The sequence below is a fragment of the Pungitius pungitius genome, chromosome 17 (genome assembly GCF_949316345.1).
Source record: "Pungitius pungitius chromosome 17, fPunPun2.1, whole genome shotgun sequence".
In the NCBI taxonomy this organism is placed as follows: domain Eukaryota; kingdom Metazoa; phylum Chordata; class Actinopteri; order Perciformes; family Gasterosteidae; genus Pungitius; species Pungitius pungitius.
The window spans coordinates 2,084,890-2,104,941 of NC_084916.1; the positions used below are offsets into that span (position 1 = coordinate 2,084,890).

At 42.3% G+C, this 20,052-nt stretch overlaps 3 protein-coding genes across 3 annotated transcripts; 2 read left to right on the top strand and 1 right to left on the bottom strand.

Annotated features, from left to right (window-relative positions):
• Positions 1-30: 30 nt before the first annotated feature.
• fbxl6 (F-box and leucine-rich repeat protein 6) lies at positions 31-7,313 on the bottom strand. Its single transcript, XM_037473620.2, has 10 exons — positions 7,192-7,313; positions 5,942-6,498; positions 4,859-5,017; positions 4,704-4,767; positions 2,943-3,074; positions 2,555-2,662; positions 2,355-2,468; positions 1,661-1,892; positions 867-1,110; positions 31-706 (listed from the first exon to the last, which is right to left on the bottom strand). The coding sequence occupies exons 2-10, from the start codon at positions 6,478-6,480 to the stop codon at positions 577-579; spliced, it is 1,722 nt and encodes a 573-aa protein (XP_037329517.2). The 5' UTR covers positions 6,481-6,498; positions 7,192-7,313; the 3' UTR covers positions 31-576.
• A 12-nt stretch (positions 7,314-7,325) lies between these two features.
• Positions 7,326-13,149, top strand: LOC119218870 (uncharacterized). The gene is made up of 4 exons (XM_037473618.2): positions 7,326-7,418; positions 9,709-9,804; positions 10,072-10,138; positions 10,349-13,149. The coding sequence occupies exons 3-4, from the start codon at positions 10,078-10,080 to the stop codon at positions 12,874-12,876; spliced, it is 2,589 nt and encodes an 862-aa protein (XP_037329515.2). The 5' UTR covers positions 7,326-7,418; positions 9,709-9,804; positions 10,072-10,077; the 3' UTR covers positions 12,877-13,149.
• An 810-nt stretch (positions 13,150-13,959) lies between these two features.
• On the top strand, positions 13,960-17,867 carry slc52a2 (solute carrier family 52 member 2). The gene is made up of 4 exons (XM_037473592.2): positions 13,960-14,236; positions 14,960-15,806; positions 15,906-16,029; positions 16,579-17,867. Exons 1-4 carry the CDS (start codon positions 14,107-14,109, stop codon positions 16,795-16,797), a joined length of 1,320 nt encoding a protein of 439 aa, XP_037329489.2. The 5' UTR covers positions 13,960-14,106; the 3' UTR covers positions 16,798-17,867.
• The last annotated feature ends 2,185 nt before the right edge of the window (positions 17,868-20,052 follow it).

Genomic DNA, 20,052 nt, shown 5'->3' on the forward strand with positions numbered 1-20,052 from the left:
TAATGATGAGCGAATGAAATGGGTCTTTCATTTAGAAACATTTTAATTATTTTCCCTCAACAACAGCGTGAATGCAACAAGAATGACCTCACTTTGTCATAATGTACATATACCTTGAGAGTACTCTAGTGGAAAGACAGTTTCAAAGACACTTCATAATAATGATGTCAATGTCTACTATTGACAAATCATTGAATGGTATTATTGGAAACATTTATTTAAAACAAAAAAGAAAAAAAGGAATCTGTGGTCTACACACCTATGTAGATTAAAAGATGGTCATTTATATCAATGTATTTTAAGCTCCAAGCTATTTAGAATACAGTGCTCTTACCTTGTAATCGCTGACAGAATTACAGCAATACTCCACACATCTGCTTTCTAGAACCGGAAGGAGGGCTTTTGCATGAACAGTGTCATGAGTATGGTATACATAGAAAAAAGCATTAACAAAAACCATTTCGTCCAACAACAATCCATTGTCCATCTTTACTTGAACCAAATCATACACAAAAAGGTGTATTTTGGCATTCACCTAAGCCTGGATCCATTTCTGGAACCAAATTAATTTAACAACTACTCCAATTTGTCCAGGAGCTGGCGAATGTCTTCTTGGCCACGGTATATTCTCTTCAGTCCTCTTGAAAAGTAACGGCAGGAGGAAAGGTTTAGGTAGCTTAGAGCCGTGACTTGCCTGATGACAGGCCTGCAAAAAAAAAATGACAGACCGTTTATTAATGTTAATTAATGCTAAACCTGCAGTTCTATGGATTTATAAACGCTTGATTCCTACACATACTGAAAAGTGTAGTTTCCTATTTTATTTGGACTAGGAGAGTTAAGAGGGAAAACTAAACAATGAGTACCTTAGGGCAGCTGGTGTGATCCTGGTGCCACTCAGGTTTAGTGAACGCAGGGTGTCTGCCTCTGTGGAGAGAACCAGGTGACTCATCGCCATCTCCAAGTCCTCCTCGGTGAAGAGCTGGTTTCCGATGTCAAGCTGTTGCAGTGTTCGACTCCATTTCTGGGTCACCATGTGAAGACCATTCTTAGGTGAAGGCAACCCAACGTTGCTGCTGAAATACTGTCCCCAGAACAGACACTCAAGCTCTGCCGAAGACAACAAGAAATGTAATATCAATTCATAAATGTTTTTTTTGATACAACTTCAAATCACTAAAATGATGAACACAGGTGTGTACTGTAGTAGTCAATTCCAAAATATACAAGAGCTGAGTTCTATTAAGTACATTACATGTCATTTAGCTGACGCTTTTATCCAAAGCGACTTACAATAAGTGCATTTCCACATAGAGATACAAACTCAGAAGAACAAGTAACAAGAAAGTACAATTTTTGTCAAATAGCAAAAGCAGTTTCAAAACTAGTTATAGATAAGTGCCATTACAAGTACAATTTAAGTGCTACGGTTTGTTAGTGTTTTAGTCAAGGTAGAGTCTAAATAGGTGTGTCCTGAGTTTTCTGCGGAAGATATAAAGGTTCTCAGTATAAAGAAGAACAGAGGAAAATTACTTATTTCTATGACCCCAATAAATGTTTAAATAATTGCAGACAAAATATGAAGAACCCCCCCCCCCCCCACTAAGCCTTAGTGTTAACATCTCCAAATTAGAATATAGATGGCACGAGTAAGGCCTACCAAGACAAGGTAGTGTTGAGAGACCGGATGGTGTGATTCGAGAACAGCCTCGCAGGTCCAACACCCGCAGCCTGGTGGAGCCAAAGAGGATGTCCATCAAGTCTTTGTCTGTCATGTAGGAATACGACGTGGTAGCGATACACAGCTCCTCCAGCAACGGGAAGCCTGACGTGGATTCTGCACCATTACGCATCATCTTATGCAGAGGTCTCACATTCAGCATGCGGAAGGTCTGATGGTACAACAGCAGTGGGATAGGTTTCTTTCACAGTGAAACATGGTCCACACATAGAGCAAAATGATTCATTACACACAGACAACGAAAGTGCTAAATGTAGCACTAGAAAAAACTCAAAGATGCAATTCATTAACAATTACTCTTATCAATTTACCTTCTGGTAATTTCTTCATTACACAATTTTGCAAATAAAATGCCAGAAATTCTCAAGTTTTTTTCTTGTTGACTGGAATAATTAATTAGTTCTCCAAATAATCATTTGTGCGATTTATTGTTGCCCCCAAAAAGGCTGTACACAAGAGCTGTATAATCTGTGATGGTCACTGCTAAACCTTTAGAGATCCACCTCCAAACAAAGGAAGACAAAAAAGATCACCACACAATTAGCATTGCAATTCAGTCGCATTCAAAGATCCCATTGAAGTACAAAAGTGAAAAACGAGATCATTTGTTTACCTTGAGTTTAGGGCATGCCATCTGTAGTGCCCGAATGCAAATGGGAAGCTCACAACCTTTACTGTCGAGCTTAGTGTTGACCTCCAGCAACTCCAAATCAGGACAGTTCCCCCTCTGAAAAGACAAGTACCATATAATGAGAGTCCGTGAAGCACAAATCAAAGGGAACTGAGGAGAGCAAAGGGAACTGTGGGGCTTACCGTGATGGCGGTGAGAAGTCTGTCATTCTTTGATCCATGAGTGAACAGAATTTGTTTGATCTGGCGGCCGTGATTTTCGAGGTACTCCAGGAGTCCCTCAACCTGAAACTACAACAAAAACACATTTTCTACAAACTACCAATACGGTGTTAATACAGAGGTATAACAGTGTTAAGAGTTACGGCTGCAAACCACTGAGAATCCCAAAAATAGGACACAGCGGACTATTATAAAACTACTTGACCGTGTGAATAAAATTGCTGCATAAATAAATGTTTGACTGAAAGAATATTGATGCTGCTGATACATTTTAGGACAAATCTACCACCAACCGTTTTTACCTTCTAAACAAAAACAAACAAACGACTGTCTGTTGACGTAGGCCTACCTCGGAGTATTGTAGATTGATGCTCTCCAGAGACCGGCCGTGTAGAGCCAGAGTGTGGAAGGCTGTCGCTGTCAGGCCTGTGCAGTAGGAGAGCTTGAGGGAGCGTAGGTGAGGGCAGAACTGCGACACAATCTAAACATGGACAAAAAAAAAAAATCTTTTAGGAGGAAATTAGAAACTTACAATAACCCGTAAGCTAATACTTGGTTGAAGGGCCTTTTGATTTTATTACAGCACTGAGTCCCTTTGGGCAGGAGTCGTTATATAAGCATGGCACACCACTCACAAAAGCACTCCAGATGTGCCAGATTGTGAGGGCATCTCCTGTCACAGCCCTCTTCACATCACCCCACAGGTGTTCAATAGGATGCAGGTCAACACAACAGGTGTGCTGAAAGGTGAAAGACCTCCTCGTCATTCTAAAGCAGTGATTCTCAACTGGTGGGTGACATGTGAAAATGTTCCTCGAAACTTGACTGGTATTTGGAGTTCATGTTCCAGCTGCCACCCCCACTCTTCACATGATGGCAACCCTCAAACAGTTACTGCCTCAAGTACCTTATTGCTTTTATAACACGGGTAGCAGCGAAATACAAATGGTAAGTAAATAGCCGCCTTTCAGCACAAAATAGTTGTAGCCACCAAACATTTTGTATCACATTTCATCCGTCTAGAGGAAAAAAAGTCCTTAAAATAGTCATTATAACACGGGTAGATGAAATCCAGCACTCTGATTGGATGAGAGCCAATTAAGTACAAATTAAGTGATGTGTTAACACGATAACTTGCTTTCTATATACATATTGTGGCAGCCAGAAGGAAACATGGCCCCACACAACGCAAGCACCTGCAGCACCACGGAGAGCACCATCAGAGGAAGACAAGGTAACAGCTACTGAGAGGTTCCGGAGCGGGGATAGCTCCACAACAGGTGTAGGCAATTTCCCCCCTCTGACAGGGAGCCTCAGCTGCAGACGGTTGGGCCAATTAGCAGCTGCATAGTAGAGAGCTAAGCAGCCACAGGAGGGGGAACAGAGGAGGGGAGCAGACACGGAGCGCTCGATACAGCCCCCCCCCCCCCCCCTCACCAATAATTTGGAGGACAGAGCCCTAGAGGAGGATGTGAGTAGCCTGAAGAACCCTTTGCTAACCCTACGTCTCTTCTGCCTCCTTTCCAGATATAAGCTTGAGGAAGCAATGAGCTACCTAAGAAGGCAAAAGAGTTACAGTTTTCTCCTACTCCCCTCTCCCACACTTTATGAAGAATAAAAGTTATGTTTTGTTGCCTTGAAACAAACTTGTTTAGCCCGAAACTCTCCAAGTCTTGTTTCTGAAGGTTTATATATATATATATATATATATATATATATATATATATATATGAGAGAGTCCATATATAGACTCATATCTTATTCAATTTAGAATCTGGTCATTCAGAACAAAGTTTAAAAAAGTACTCAACCAACAAATACTTTAAAGGTTGATTTATCGATACTTCATTTCTTATTTTCTAGATGCATAATCTAGTTTTTTTTTTTTTAAAGGATGCGTTCAAATTGTCAAACAAGTTTTTCTCATAATATTCTTTAGTTTCCTTTTTACTGTATGACAAGGAAAATCAAAGTCTCACATTTGACAGGCTGGATCCAGCAAGAATTTTGGGATGGAAACTAACAGAAACATGATTGCCTCAATAACATGTTTTCACAAGCTACAAATACAATATTGAAGAGCCTGGACAAAAAGGTCTTGACAACGTACCTCAACTGCAAAGGGAACATTCTTTGACCAGTGACAGAGAGAAAAGTCTCGAAGCTGAGAAAATCTAGAAAACAAAAAGGGCAGCTTATGCTTCCTTTTTCAAGATATATAGGAAACAAGATAGGTTGATCAGCATACAGTACATCAATTCAGACCTGTTCTGTGCCAGCCAGTTAAAAGTGTCCTTAATCTTCTTCTCAGTTTTAGGGAGCTGAGATTTTCCTGGTGCAATCCAGCAGTGACCTACAGTGACGTTACGCCACAAGACCGCACTGGCGGCAGCGGCGTTCCACAGACGACAGACTTGTCCGACCCTACACCAGAGAACACAGACAAAAAACTACAATTACCACTAAAAAACTACAATTACCATTATTGACCCACAGCCGTGGTTACAAACTCTGGGTCGTGACCAGAGAAAAAAAAGAAAAAAAGACGAGGTTGCAGGTACAAGCAGCTGAATTGAGTTTTCCTCCGCTGGGTGGCTGCCTTAGAGATAAAGATAAGGACCTCGAACATCAGGAGGCTACTTGGAGGCATCTACATTGGGTGCTTCAGGGCCACCTCCCCCTGGAGTGTCCAAATTGCCATCACTTTATCCTTTGAGTGAAATATCATGTTTAGCATTTAAATGATTAAATTATGGCCCCTGATTTCTAATAGGTACATCCTTGAGTTCAGGTGGACATTTGATACAAATTTGTAGAAACTTCCCAGACTTAAGTTTGGACGAGCAACTCCAAAACAATGCCTCTAGTGATGTATTCCAGCAGGAAGATGTGGTTGAAAATAACGATAACAACAATTACCATTAAATACCTATGGTAACTGTAATGAAATGTGAATCATTGCTGGCTACCCTGGTCTAATATTTTAGTAAATTGAATACATTATTACATTACAATCATTCATGAGCTAATTATTATTTTCAGTCCTCAACCTGTTATTGTTATGGACATAAAATCATGTAATTATGAGAAGTATGTTTAAAACTGTCATGCATTAACACAGACAAAACGTTGCAATTGTTCATATACAATTTTGGAATCATTGGCTTGGATATCCTTTTTTTTGCATTAACACGCTATAAACATATCCTCAACACATGTTTCAACTGAAAGCCCAGACAATATCATATAAAAACAGGATCAACTGTTCTACTGCACTTATTAGTTCAAAATATGAATCCCAGATTTGTACGTATTCAGTTATTATCAGATGATAGATGTGTTTATTACCTGCATAGAAATGGTACAGCACCATCTTGGACAACCACCATCTGAAAAATACTGATTAGCACCTCCTCAGGAAGACTTTCCCCCCATCGCTGGTCGGATGCTTTCTGAGGCACAAACAAGTTACTCTCCTCTTTTTCCTTGGCAACTGGCCTATTCGTCAGTTTAGGCACCGCACGGACTGTTTGCTTTTTCTTGGTCTGATTAGCTTTCACTTTTCCTTTAATGAGTTTCTTCTTTTTGCCACCCTTCTTTGGGGGTTTCCAGGCTGAACCATCGTACTGAGAAGTGGAACTCGATATGACAAGAAGCATGTCTTCCCCTTGATGGACAGTGTAGCCTAGCCCGGCGGGCCTCGAGACTCTGGCCTTTTTATGCTTCTTGGCTTTTACACCGTTAGATTTACCATTGGTCCTTTTCAACGATGCCTTCTTTGGCATTGTTGGTCCATCTTCTCCTCGAACTGACGCATTTGACGTGCTTGGTGTAGTGTTGTCTTTTCTTTCGCTGTGCGTTAAAGCCTCTGCTTCAGGGGACTCCATCCTGTGCTTGTAATTGGTCTTTAGCCCAGGCGTCATTCAAAGGAAATCAGACATTGGGAGAGAAGTGACATATTAGAATCTGAAAATGGATTGAGAATAAAATACATCTATACGAACGTTATCTGGTATATTTTCATATTTTGCAAGCAAAAAAAGAAATTTCCTGTTTACATTATTTTAATTAGATTGATGTCAACTTATTTTTAGTTATTTCTATTTCATGTTATTTTACCGTAATCCGTCGGTAATGGTTTAGTTGTCCATTAACCATTAGTGTATTAAAATCAATTTGACGTCATACAAACAAATATGATCGTTTCTTTTTGGAACCTGCGTGCGCATCCTCAGTTGTTTGTAAACGGAAGACCAAACAGTCACATCCATTCAATATTCAACGTTAGAAATAAAAAACATAATAATACTGTATTAAATACAACTCAATATAACACACGCATCATATGGTCAATGCATGGCAACATTAAGTTGTTAACTAAGAAGTTAGAAAACATTATCAAACAGGCTGACGTGAATGTTAACAAAGCTAACGTTAACGTTACTGCTACGATTGACGTTAGCTAACAAATCGCCATGTAGCTTAAAGAAACGTAGCACAACGATGTCAAAGCAGCTGTTGCGACTTTAACCAACAACACGATTAAAGTAATTTTCTGAAATAAAGAGTGTGATGTTGCTATTCTGCATTAACGTTACCTGCTGCTAATTCACCGAGGAAGCTTGCAGCCTACAACTCCTCCTGGCTCAACAGTACACCCACAATGCATTTCGTGTCCCCTCTGTGATTGGTCAACATTTCAATAACAGCCCGCCCTTCATAAATCTATCCATTCAGTGATCATTCCACTGCTCTGTTTTGTCTTACCACGCTGTGTAGAGCAGATCGAGAACGAAGATTACTTTTACGGCAGTCTAGTCTCTGGGTAAGGCTACTTTTACTGGTCTTGCATTTGAAAAAGATAGTAAATATTACAGCATACAGCACAGTGCTTCTTTGCTGGTATTATTTACGCAGTAGTGTAGTTTCAAATGCTGCATGTCTTTCAGCCAAAGTTAGCACTAACACTAGCATAAACTTAGCTCACAAAAAGGCTAACGTTAAAACAATAACGCTCATTTCCAAATGTAACGTGCTGAATAGTGTTATTGTCAGTAAACCCCCTACATTGTTTTGAGTTATTGTTTACATCTGTCTTTTAATTGGAAAGAAATACTAGTACTTGCATGACAACTAATAATGAATATCCGGGAGGCTAAAAACAAGCCAGAGGTACAGACCATATCCCAGAAGCACACAGATTCACTGAGTATACTTTTCATAAAATGCAATTTAATATAACTGCTCTGCAGTAAACACTGACGACAGTTACAGTGCTGGAGTTATGTTGAAACTATTTTGGAGGAATATGCTGCACTGTGTTGGGGCCAACCTGCGCTTGGAAAAACACAGCGAAGCCGCCCGCACGTTATTTTGCGGTATTCGTATACTAGACATTACGGTAGTGGCGCGTGAGTACTGCCTTCAAAATAAGAGCAGTTCCGATGAAGGTGATGGAATACTACATACAATACTACATGTATGTAGTCTATAAATGATAACTTTAAACACAATAATTGCTCCATGCAAACTGTATTAGAGTAAAAGTGTAATTTCAATTGGGCTATTACGTATTCAAATATATTAATTAGGAATACATTTATACAGAGCAGGGTGGGATTTCAAAATGAAAGCCCTTGAACCTTCAACTTCTGTTGAATTTTATAATAGATTTGAAAGAAAATGGTCAATAGTTAAATAAAAATTTCACTAAATTAATTAATAAATCACCTCAAAGTGTCATTCAGGGATAGTCAGGGCTTTATCAGGAAAATTAAAGCCTCCCAAAATCTCATTCATGAGCCAATTCACCTCACATTTTAGATTGGATTTGAAAGGAAACAGTAGATTGGTGCATAATCATTTCACTTCAGGTTAATAGTACACCCTCCAGGAGCTGATTTGGAGGACACCTCTGATCTATCCTTTGCGGCCCAACATATCCCAGCATGCCGTGCTGTCTGGCGATTTAATTTATCCAGGACAGAGGCGGGTGATCAGACAACGGGGAGGAGTTTTTTTAAAATTTAACGATAAGTAATAGAATTCACTCAAATATCTATTATAATATAACATTTATATCGGTATAGTATATTATATATATTAGTTACGTGACGTTGTTAACCGATGTTGTTACCGGGAGCGGCTGCGCTGTTAACGGCAGCGCGTCTAGTTATTAGTGAAAAGTCCCTTTAATGACTTAACTTTGACACTTTAGCGGCTGACCAATATCTTACTGAGGCTGAGACAGTTTCATATATATTTTAAACTTCATATTATCCACAGAAATGTGAGCTCAGATAGACAAGTTATGAACCTGAAATATCACTTTCTAAGTCAGTAACGCTACAGAATAAATACACAAAGAAACCAAAATTGATTTGCTCCTTTTTGTTTTGTGGTGTGATTATAAACCAACTTTACATTTAGTTGTGTTTTATGGAGCCAAGAGGAAGCATCAATGTGTGTGGTGACATTCAGCTATTCTGTAGCTTGGACGTATTCTGTTAAAATAGCTTGCATCCTATACAATAAGAAAATAAGAAGTCCTTACATGTGTTTGCGTTTGTGGTTTTTATTGACCGTAGTGATGAATCACCAAATTACCAAAACAAGTTCTTCACTCAGCCTGAAATATATCATGCCTCATAAATTAAAACGAAATAAGATTATCTTCTTTATCTGTAAATTTCGGCTTTCAAGGCTTTTACTGTCAAGTGCAGCAGGTTGCTAGGCAACGGGGCAGTGGAGGTAAAGCTGATGATGCAGGCAGGAAGTCCCCCCCCCCCCCCCCGTGGGCCAAACCGTCCGATTTCGGTTCTTCCTATGCGGTTGTTGGAAGCTCAGTTTTACCATGAGTAGCGACTTTGAGACACAGCTTGTGTTTTTCCAATTAGAGGCTGGCTCGACTCCACAGTGACATTCTGCTTTTAGGAGCGGTGGTGCTATTGACATTGAGTTACAATAAGAGGCGTTTGTTAGTGCTTTCAATGTCCTTTGTATATTGACTAAATTTAACAACACCTTTTTTCTTGAACACACTAACATTCAACAGCCAAATCTTTTGAGACAATTTAGCAACATTGATGAAGTTTGCAACTTATTTTCTTTTCCAGGGGAGAAGAATAGTTCCTTCACTGGGGTGTCGTCGTGTACACTTATGCTGAAGGGAGGTCCTTTCTCCGCAGAGGTGCTTTCACATAACACTAAAGGTATGACCCTCTTTTGTGTTCAGTATCACACGGTGACAAATGAGCGCCATGGGCCGTGGCGTAATTGCATTATTGTCTGTCTTCTGTTTCTTTATGGGTTTCCAGAACTGTAATCCATGGAAAAAAGGTGTTGTTTAAATAGGGCAACTTAAAAAGGCAACTGGCAATAGCAAGCAGACCTTTTGTCTTTCATCTTTAAGTTGTTGTACTTCTGAATGCTGATCATTGCAAGTTTTTAAAAACTTTCTTTAATCTCCTTTAAAACAGCACACAATGGAGGAAAGACAAGATTTCTCTCTTTGTGGTAAAGCGGCTGTGACTGAAGCTAATCTGAGTAAGTAAACCAGAAAACTCGCCTTTTAATACATTACGATACCGAATTACCATTATAGTATTTTATAGCACAATCCCAATATTGCCAGAAAACTTTGCATTGCATTGGTTCTATTCTAATTCATGAAATAGATCAAACAAATACATTTAACCCAGAACAATCAACCGTACGCTACTTTTCTTCTCCTTTTCCAACTTTTCTCCTATTCAGGAGACGAGTACTACTGGAAGCTAATAGCGGACTTCATTGGACCTCAGACGGGAGAAGGACTAGAGCTGGAAAAGGGACCATGCAAAAACCGACTTTTGATTCAAGTGGGACTTATGAGAGAGGACAATAACTTTCCATGGATTGCTATTGTCCACTGGCTGACCAAAATCTTCCCCAGTCATCAAACGGCGGACTTTCGCCGTTTGATTGAACGAGGCATCGCGACGACTTTGAGTCTGGAAAGTGAAGCAAGCCTGACATTCCTGGACTGCGATGTCAACTTTAACTTCGTCGGCCCGATATGTGACAGCATAGGAGTTGAACGGCAACATCTAATGGAAATGAGGGACTTTTCAGAGAGAGCGCAGTCAATCGAAGTCACAAATGGGCTGATTCTCGAGTTGAGCAATTTTGTCACCAGAGAGAAAATCTCCCCAATTATTTTAGTCCCTTGGCTTCGAAACTTCAACCCTGAGTTCTGTAAGAAAGGGGATATTCAAAAAGCGTATAAAGTCCTTAAGGCCAAGATTAAAAAGTTAAAAATGCACTACCGCAATTCTGAGACGAGGAGTCACAGGAGGAACGCGGCGATGGAAAACCTGCTTCAGAGCCCGTTTGAACTGGTGCGGAAAAAGGAGACGCGATATCTTGTAAAGAAACGCACAAAGAGAGAGGAAATCATACATTACGAAAAGGTTACCGTGAAGGAGGAATACGAGAGCTGTGAAATCATGCACGAAGAAGAGCCCGAGGTGAGCAGAGAAGGTGTGAGGAAAGCGCCACCGCGAGACGCCGACTCCGGACGCGACGAGAGCGCCGAGGATTCGGATGAATCCGACAGCGGCGAAGACCCCTCCGACGAGGAGCCCGAGCCGCCGACCCTGCTTGACATTGCCATGGTGTCTGTCCAAAAGCTGTCCAGCATGTACGGAGGGAGGAATGACGCGTGCAAGCGAGTCGGCTTGGATCTCCTCAAAAATCAGTACGCTCTGACGTGCAAGGAGCATCCGGCCATGGCCGAGTTTGGGAAGACACTCGACGCGCTGTGCGCGGACCCGCCGCTCGCTTATCCCGTGTTTTTTCTGCACCACAACGCCAATTTTCTAGTTGAAATGCACGACGCCGTGGAGCAGCAGATCATGGGCTTCGAGAATGAGATCGTCCTGTCGACGGGAGAAAAACTTGGCCGCGACAAGCTTCCCAAATTCGCGCGCTTCGTCAATTTGTCCGAAAGTGCCACGTCGCGCTACATCCGCATGGCCTGCGACGTCCTGAGCCCGAGCGTCCCCGGCAAGCAGAACTACAAGAAACACTGGGTCGCCTTCTGCGAGGAGAAGAAAAATCCCTCCAGACTTTCAGTAAATGGGTCCAACAAACTCACCAACTACTTCCGGGCCGCGGCGGGCCTCATCCACCATCACAGGGAGATGGCGCTCTTCTTCTCTGACTTGCTGTCCATGAACAACGACAAGTGCCCAAACGTTATCCTGGAGTGTGTCGCTGCCGACGCCAATGACTCTGTGATACAGAGCCTCGTGTGTGTCCTGGCCATCGTCTACTGCAAAATACTCGGCCCGTACTGGCAGCTCCTGAAAAGCGGCGCCGAGTACTCGCTCTTCAGCCGGTACGTGCTCGGCCTCTACCAGAGGTTTCTCGATTGGTCCAAAGACCCCGCGACACTGCTGGAACCTGAAGGGGCCACAAATGTCTTTCTGCAGTTCCCGTCGGAGGAGGAGTCCTTTGAAGGGGTGTTTCTCTTTTGCGGCCAGTGGCGCACCAACAGGGAGCTGATCAGGGCTTGCTTGAAGAGGACCGTAAAGGCGATTGCCGCGGTCACCGAGGAACACCTCAAGGATTTCCTGCCAGGGGGCCCGTTTTCTAACACCCCGTCCCCAGATGTGAGCGCACAGCTGTCGAGTTGCACGTTCTCCGTCTTGATGGCGGAGTATCCCTCCAAAGAGGCTCCCAAGAAGAAAAAAGCCGCCAAGCGCCCCGCGCACAAGCGGGAAGACGACGACGGCAGCTCCGGCTCCTCTGGCGGCAGCTCCGATGACCCCTCCCCTTGGCCGAGGAAGAAGACGGCCCGAGTTGTCGGGAAGGAAGCTCTTAGTCCGCAGATGAAGAAAAGGGTAAACGCGGAAAAGTCGCCAAAGGTACGCGAAGAGCGCGAGGAGATCATGGATCGGGACTACATAATAGCCATGGTGAGCAGAAACGGGGGGCCATGCAAGTCACAGCAAGACGTGGACAAAATGATGCTGCGCTTTGACGGGAAATCCCGAGCCGCAAAACGGGAGGCGGTCCGTTGTGAGATCATGTACCAGAAGATTGTCCTGAACAACACGGACCGGAACTTGTACGGCACCTTCAGCAACGCCACGCAAATGGTGATGAAGCTGAAGCTGGCTCTTCCACGGGTCAAACCCGGGTACTCCCTCGTCTGGGCGCCCAAAAAGACGAAAACAAAACTCGTGCCCCAACATGCAACGGATGCTGCAGCCAATTCGAGTGAAAACAGCGCAACGTGACATTTTCACTACATCTACAAAAGAAAAAAAATACACACATCACCCTCAAACCTTCCACACAACTATCATGTAATATTCTCCAGATACCTGATGCTGCTCTAATATGTGGTGAATGCTAACTTGTTAATGCCAATAATGGAAATTATGAGATTTTGTTTTGTTATGCTGTATATTTTGGTCCTGACTGGTAAAAAAAACAAAAAACAATGCTTTTAAAGAAATTTTTGTTGCAGTGAAAGAATATTTTATTTGTACTCAAGGTGAATTAATAACCGCTGACTCTTAAAAGATGTTTAAAACAATGATGGAATAAACATCTTTGTCCATATTATGTTGTCGTGTGATAAGAAAATGCCTAGCTTTTGAGGTTAGTCTTTACAAAATATCTCAAGTTTCTTTTCTGGCCTCTGTCATGGTTTCTGTCATGGTTTTTGGTTGATGTAAGTCACACGATAACTTGTTTTTCTCCGATTTAATGGATAATGGTCTCGGCATCACATGCGTCAGCTATGTCAACGAGTTCATGCTCATAGAGGCGTCAAAACAAAGGAACTCAAGGAAATCTGGAAAGACTGGCTTATTAATTCTGTGCTAAATCCCTAGGCCTTGATTAATGTGATTATTAAAGAAACTGTCAAAGTAACACACTATAACCCCATAGTCTCCACGCTTTAACCTGAACTGTCATTTGATTTAAAATTGGAATTGCTTATGAAATTTACAACATTCCTCTTAAAGCAAAAGACACCTTTGATGATTTCACCATCGACAATATGAATACATAAACCTTTTAAAGGTAAAATAAGTTGATTTTTAATGAATTGTACCTGACTCCCACATTTAGTTGTCTCCGCCCATGAAGGGCTTCTGTAACGATGATGCCTTCGGGTTCCTCTGATTTAGTGGATCGAGCCGCATACAGACCAGTAAGTTCAATTTAGGGGCTGGTTTTGTGCACATAAAACAGCACAGAAAAATATATTTCCCATGAAATGGAAGTCGATCTACGGGTAAGAACATGTAAGCTCAATGTACGTCTGTAAGAGTGAATAGGTAAGCAATTTCAAATATGACCGAGTCATTTACGAGGAATCACGAAGGCACCAGAAGGGGCAGGAACTTTGCATAAGTGTCCACCATTCTTCAGGTTTGGCTAGCGTGAATGGGAGGAACGTACTCAAACTTGTTATCAGCATTGTGTTCGTTATTCAGTCCCGAGCAAGCGGTACGATGACCGGTAGCTGGTGGAGCAGCGCGGCGGTGACCCACGGGCTGGTGGCTCTGTTCGCAATGGGCTCCTGGATATCCGTCAACAGTCTGTGGGTAGAGCTCCCGGTGCTGGTCTATGTGCTGAAGGAAGGTCAGTGGTCCGCTTCGGGAGACGTATCACGATCTGTTCACATGTCGTAAAATAGCCCATTCATTTAATTTTCCTTTAAATTCAATATTTGGTTGTCGCTTCATTTGGGACATTAACGTGAGCAGAAACGAAGTCGACGTCAGCTTGTAACGTCCCTAGACAACGTAATGCTAATGCTAGCTTACGTTAGCTCTAGATTTACTTTGACTCCTGCAGGTGGGACGTTACTATTGGATGGTTTCTCGTGTCCGCCTTATGAACTACTAAAGTTTAAGATGGACATTTGATACGTGACAGTTGATTTTACATCAATGGAAAAGCATAAAGAGATTCCTTCTTCCAGTGATGGAATACAAACCCGTGAATGAGGCAACTCAAGTGTTACTTTATTCAGGCCAGTTTGAAAGTACACTTTTATGATCGCCTTGCTTTGTGATTTTTCAGTTTTCAAGTTATTACCCCACAACATTTACTTGGCAGCTGTACTAGTTGCACGTGTTATTGTTATGGTCAGATTCACGTTATATGAATCCCCTCCAGATACAAGTGAATACTGCTTACAGGTCGGTCCATTTGTACTTCATAGTCAAAGGACAAATCCAAACCACAGTGATTAAGTACCACTGTGACAAGAAGGTCGGATGGCTATTTTTATTTTAAAGTTCTTCTCATATACATATATAAAAACTCCATTGACTAATGTTTTTTCCCCCCGTGTTTTAGAGTGGACACTGCCAGCCTACATCACCGTGCTGATAGCATTTGGGAACATCGGCCCGATAGCAGTGACCATCACACACCACTGTGCTCCGGGGCGTTTAAACGAGCGCCTGGTCATCCACTGCATCCAGGCGCTGGCGGTCGTGGCGTCCGCCCTGCTCGCCGTCTTCTGGTCACACACTGTCCTAATAGCCGGAAGCGATAGGTCACTGCCGTTCCTGCTCCTCACCTTTGTGTTGTCTTTGGTCTGCTGTACCTCCAACGTCACCTTCCTGCCCTTCATGTTTAGTTACCCCCCCCAGTATATTCGCACCTTCTTCATTGGTCAGGGCTTCAGCGCCTTGTTCCCTTGCATTGTGGCTTTAGGGCAAGGCGTTGGCAAGCTGGAGTGCCAAACCGTGAATGGCACGGTTAAGTCAGAGCGTTTGAAGGAGAACTTTCCGGCTCCGAACTTCTTCTGGTTCTTGTGCGTCATGCTGTCGATCTCGGCTGTGAGCTTCCAGGCTTTGATGCAGAGACGGACAGGGACACAGGAAAGCGCACCGCAGCAGGAGGCCGCAAGTCCGTCAGCGGAGGCAAAAGATGGGGAGGAAACTCACCCGCTGCAAAACGGAGGGACGCCGGTGTCCGAGGATCAGGTGGAGGAACAGCCGCGGACGTTTTGGACGCGGCGGAACGTGTACCTGCTGCTGCTGCTCGCCGTCTCCAACGCCCTCACCAACGGGGTCCTGCCCTCCGTGCAGAGTTTCTCCTGTTTGCCCTATGGACCCATGACCTTTCACCTCACCGTGGTCCTCGGCAACATTGCAAACCCTCTGGCCTGCTTCCTAGCCATGTTTGTTGTCTTGAGGTGAGAAAATCTGAGCAGTTGAACACTTGCGTTCAATTTGATGTTAGCTGCACGACAGCCATTAGTTGAGTTTTTATTTAAATGATTCTTGTCCTGCAGGTCGTCTTCTGGTCTGGGCCTCTTGTCTGTAGCAGGAGGTGTATTTGCTGCATATCTCATGGCGTTAGCAGCACTCAGCCCCTGCCCTCCACTTTTGGGAACCTCTGTTGGCATGGCCTTAGTGGTGAGTGGTTCCATATATTTTATTACAACACGAGTGACTCAGGGGGGGGCGCATTATTGAGTGATAGTGTACAGTTGCTATTCACATGCCATTCCCGATGTGATCCTTTATGAACTTTATGATGAGATAATATGACATTCATTACTGTTACTTACTCTGTGTTGAACACGGCTGGGACGTTTGAGCCGAGTTCCAAATGGGATCCGGGTTCTTTTAAGTACAAACCGCTGTGGCTCTTTCAAAGCACGTTCTGTTGCATTTTGTCAATTGACTGACAACATGGCACCTGGCACTTGCTCCTCTGTGCCGCACAAAGGATTGTGGGTAAGGAAAGCTTGCATACTCCAAATTGCGTTAAACACCAATGTATGTTTTGCATCCTGCCTTTGACTATGTTTGGGGACACGCCACATATTAGTAGTTAACTTAATAGCATGCTAGTACGGGCATTGGAACGCTCAAATGTAATGAGTCAGATCGGATCCATAAAACCCAGAAGCTTAAACCTGTTCGCCACTGATTTCAGCAACCTGCTTGTGCCCCCTACAGGTCATCTCAGGAATTGTTTTCACCGGACTCTACTCCTATCTGAAGGTGGTGATTGGAACTCTGCTGCACGAGGTGGGTCACGCCGCCCTGCTGTGGGCCGGCATCTCCATCCAGGCCGGCTCGTTGATCGGGGCCCTCACCATGTTCCCCTTGGTCAACGTCTATTCTGTGTTCGAGAGATCTCAAGATTGTGTAAATAACTGCACTATTGGGAGTTAGATATGGAACGTTCTTCTGAATTCTGTTTTTACTTTTTTTATATTGACACCGTTCCCATTCAGTCAAAACGGGAATAGACTTTAACCCGGTTTTTGGAGTGAAGAACCAGGTTGTCTCCTTATTCAGAGCCTGTGGAAACATTCCCAGATAATGGAAGCATTGTTTTGCTGCACATTGGCCGAGGGGATGTAAAATCCATATGACGTAGTAATACCACAAGTGCTTTGTTTGGTATTTTGAATCTCTGTCGAAAAGAATATCACAAGAACATATGAACTCAGGGACTCGATCATTGTTAATTTTTAATAATGACTTGCAGTATAAGTTCCAAATTCATGACAAGCCTTTCACAGTAACTCAATTATTTAGTCCTAGAAATTTAACATTAATGATATGTTAATTTTAAGTCAACTTACGACAAATCTAAATAATTAGAACTATAAAAAGGTACAATGTGTCTGTGCAAAGCTTAGATTTTGTAATGGGAGGGAAAACCTGCTTAAAGTTATAACTGGTAGATTTCCTACAGTGAGTTTTCAAATGTTGTCTACCTCTTTGATTCATGTATATTTTGTTTCATCACAGTCAAGTATACATTTCAGTTGAGTCAGCAAATATGAAAAGGGTAAAATTTCTACTTAAAACAGAGTCCATTGATGAAGTGACTTGATTTTATGCCCAAATAATTTCTGTGCTTGGAAAAATGTTGAACTTTACAAAACACATTTCAGTTTACTTCAGAATTGTATATACTTGGGACAAGTAGTTTATTTTCTATTCATTTTGTATTTATTCCAAATACAGTAATGGTATTTATCAGAAAGCACACTAGCAAGGTAATGGTTAACAGTTTTGGTATCCAAAAGGATCGTGCCATCTTTGAAATTAAATACCATTGTATATCTTATGTACTTCTACCTTGTACAGTCATGTATTAAACGTGCTGCTACAGTACGTTAGATTTGATCGCTTCAAGTTCATTGTTTTTTATTGCTTGTCATGTTCCTGTTTTGCAATTATATTCTTTCGTTTCTGAAATGACTGGTACACAATAAAGCTACTGATCTGAAGGACTATTATGTGTTTATTCTAGGGCCGGAACTCAATTAAAAATATAAATCTAATTAATTAGAGGCATTGTAATTAATTAATCAAAATTAATCGCATTTTAATTGCATAAATATTTGACCTGACAACAGTGAGAAGTATTTTTTTTACATGGATTTTTATTTTTGTGGACTTAGTTACCCTGGTCCTTAAACCAGTCATCTGGTGCAGTGTGGGTTGGGTGTGGGTCCTGTTCCTCGGAGTCGGGCTAACGTCCACGCTAGCTGCTAATTGTGTTGCGTTGAGGTGATACTTGAGGCTCGATGTGAATTCCTTGTTGCACAGCTTGCACACAACCACGCTCTTATCGACGCTTCCATCCGTGTTTATTATAATAACATTTCCCATTCACGGGGCCACCCGACACGGTCTCGTCAGCTCAAAAAAGTGAAATAAGGATCACCGCATAAAAGTAGTGAAATCAACTAGGGCTTTATTAGAAATGCCATTATATGACTTTACTTGACCTGCAATTCTATTATAATGGTATGTAACGGTTGTGGATTCCAGTCTGAGAATCTATAAGAATTGAGGTTGGATTCAAAAGCATCAACAGGTGTGTGGTGGAACAGTGCAGGGAGATAGCAGGAAGGCTGAAGTGTGGAGGATCCTCAGTTCAAATCTGCTCTCTCAGAAGGAGGGTTTGGTTGCAGTCAGGGCTTCAAACTGTAAACTTTGAAACAGTTTTGAGGTTTAGTAAACAATCCCAAGGTCTAATATGAGAAACGGACACAATGAGGCATGTGCTTGAATAGCACAAGGGAACAACTGAAGGGCTGCAGGCTCCAACCTGGTGTTCAAGGTTGTGGGTTCATGCCCCTTCATGCAGACATCACTTCTGCTTTGAAAGAGTTTTGAGTAGCAGTCTCAAGGTTAAATACGAGAAACAAAGGGTTGGTTAGTGTGTGGTGAAGTAGCACAGCGGAAGAGCTGCTGCCACAAGCCTGAAATGCATTTGAAGGTTTTGGGTTTGAGCCTTTGGCTTTACTTCAGGTTTGAGTAGCAATCTCAAGGTTAAATACAACAAACAAAGGGTTGGTTAGTGTCTGGTGAAGTAGCACAGCGGAAGAGCTGCTGACATAAGCCCCTGCACTGCACTTGAAGGTTGTGGGTTCAAGCCCAGATGTGGAAATAGCATTTAAAAAGAGTTTTGAGGTTTGGCTCAAATGCTCAAGGTTAAATAGGAGAATCAAAGTTGCCAAAATGTGACCAGGACTGGTAGTGTAGGGGTGCAAGCTAGAGCCCAGAAGCCTCTGTGCGCACCGCCAGTGGGTTCAAATCCCGCTCGTGCCAAGTCTTGAGCACACTGCCGCGGAGGTAGTAGTGGGGGCATTGTCCCCACGGTTGTTTCAGAGAAGTGAACCCTAGGGGTTATGCAGAAAGATAAGGCGCGTTCACTTGAGTTATGATGGCATTGTCAAGAATGATGAAGGATCTTTTGCTGATGAATTGAATTTGATGTTAATTGCTTTAGCCTTTTAGCACTTATTAGCCATGCTACGTAGCCTATAGGGTTCCACCTTTTTGACGGGTGAAGATGAGCAGATGTGTCTCATTCAGTGGTCACACTGACATGAAACTTATTACAGCCTCTGAGGGCATTTTTCAAGACAATCACATGTTTGTCTACTTCAGGGCATCCTGTGGACAACCTTAAACTGACAGTCTGGCACAGGGTGCATCCACCCTCCAATTCTCTGTTACATTCAAATTCAACTCACTTGTGCCTTTACCAATGCAGGAAGGATGAATAGCACGGTTGATCCTCCAAGATGCACCAATCCGTCTCTGGGGCAATATCCCATTATGGTTTTTTATAAATGTCAGTTACCCAAAACTAAAAAAGGATTTAGGAAGAGCCACCATGTCCCTTGAGGGTTGAACCCAGATAAGGTTTAAAGTACAGAAATTTTGGGGCATTTCGCATTAGTGACAGGGACGTGTAGGTTGCTCCATCTAAGATCATTCCAGTCATGTCATGGGAAAAAAAATATTGTGAACAAAGTCAAAATATGTAGGGTCAAAAAAGAAAAGATTTTTTTTAAATAATCGGTAAAAAATGATTATAAAAAATATATGTACGGTCAATATATATATATATAATATATATATTATTAGGGCCAGGACTTGATTAAAAATATTAATCTA

Coding starts and splice junctions, on each gene's coding strand:
- slc52a2 (XM_037473592.2), top strand. CDS start 14,107: ATGACCGGTAGCTGGTGGAGCAGCGCGGCGGTGACCCACGGGCTGGTG. Junction 14,237..14,959: donor GGTCTATGTGCTGAAGGAAG/GTCAGTGGTCCG, acceptor CCCGTGTTTTAG/AGTGGACACTGCCAGCCTAC. Junction 15,807..15,905: donor GCCATGTTTGTTGTCTTGAG/GTGAGAAAATCT, acceptor CTTGTCCTGCAG/GTCGTCTTCTGGTCTGGGCC.
- fbxl6 (XM_037473620.2), bottom strand. CDS start 6,480: ATGGAGTCCCCTGAAGCAGAGGCTTTAACGCACAGCGAAAGAAAAGAC. Junction 2,663..2,942: donor TCAATCTACAATACTCCGAG/GTAGGCCTACGT, acceptor TTTTTGTTGTAG/TTTCAGGTTGAGGGACTCCT. Junction 1,111..1,660: donor CTCAACACTACCTTGTCTTG/GTAGGCCTTACT, acceptor TGTCTTCGGCAG/AGCTTGAGTGTCTGTTCTGG.
- LOC119218870 (XM_037473618.2), top strand. CDS start 10,078: ATGGAGGAAAGACAAGATTTCTCTCTTTGTGGTAAAGCGGCTGTGACT. Junction 10,139..10,348: donor TGTGACTGAAGCTAATCTGA/GTAAGTAAACCA, acceptor TCTCCTATTCAG/GAGACGAGTACTACTGGAAG.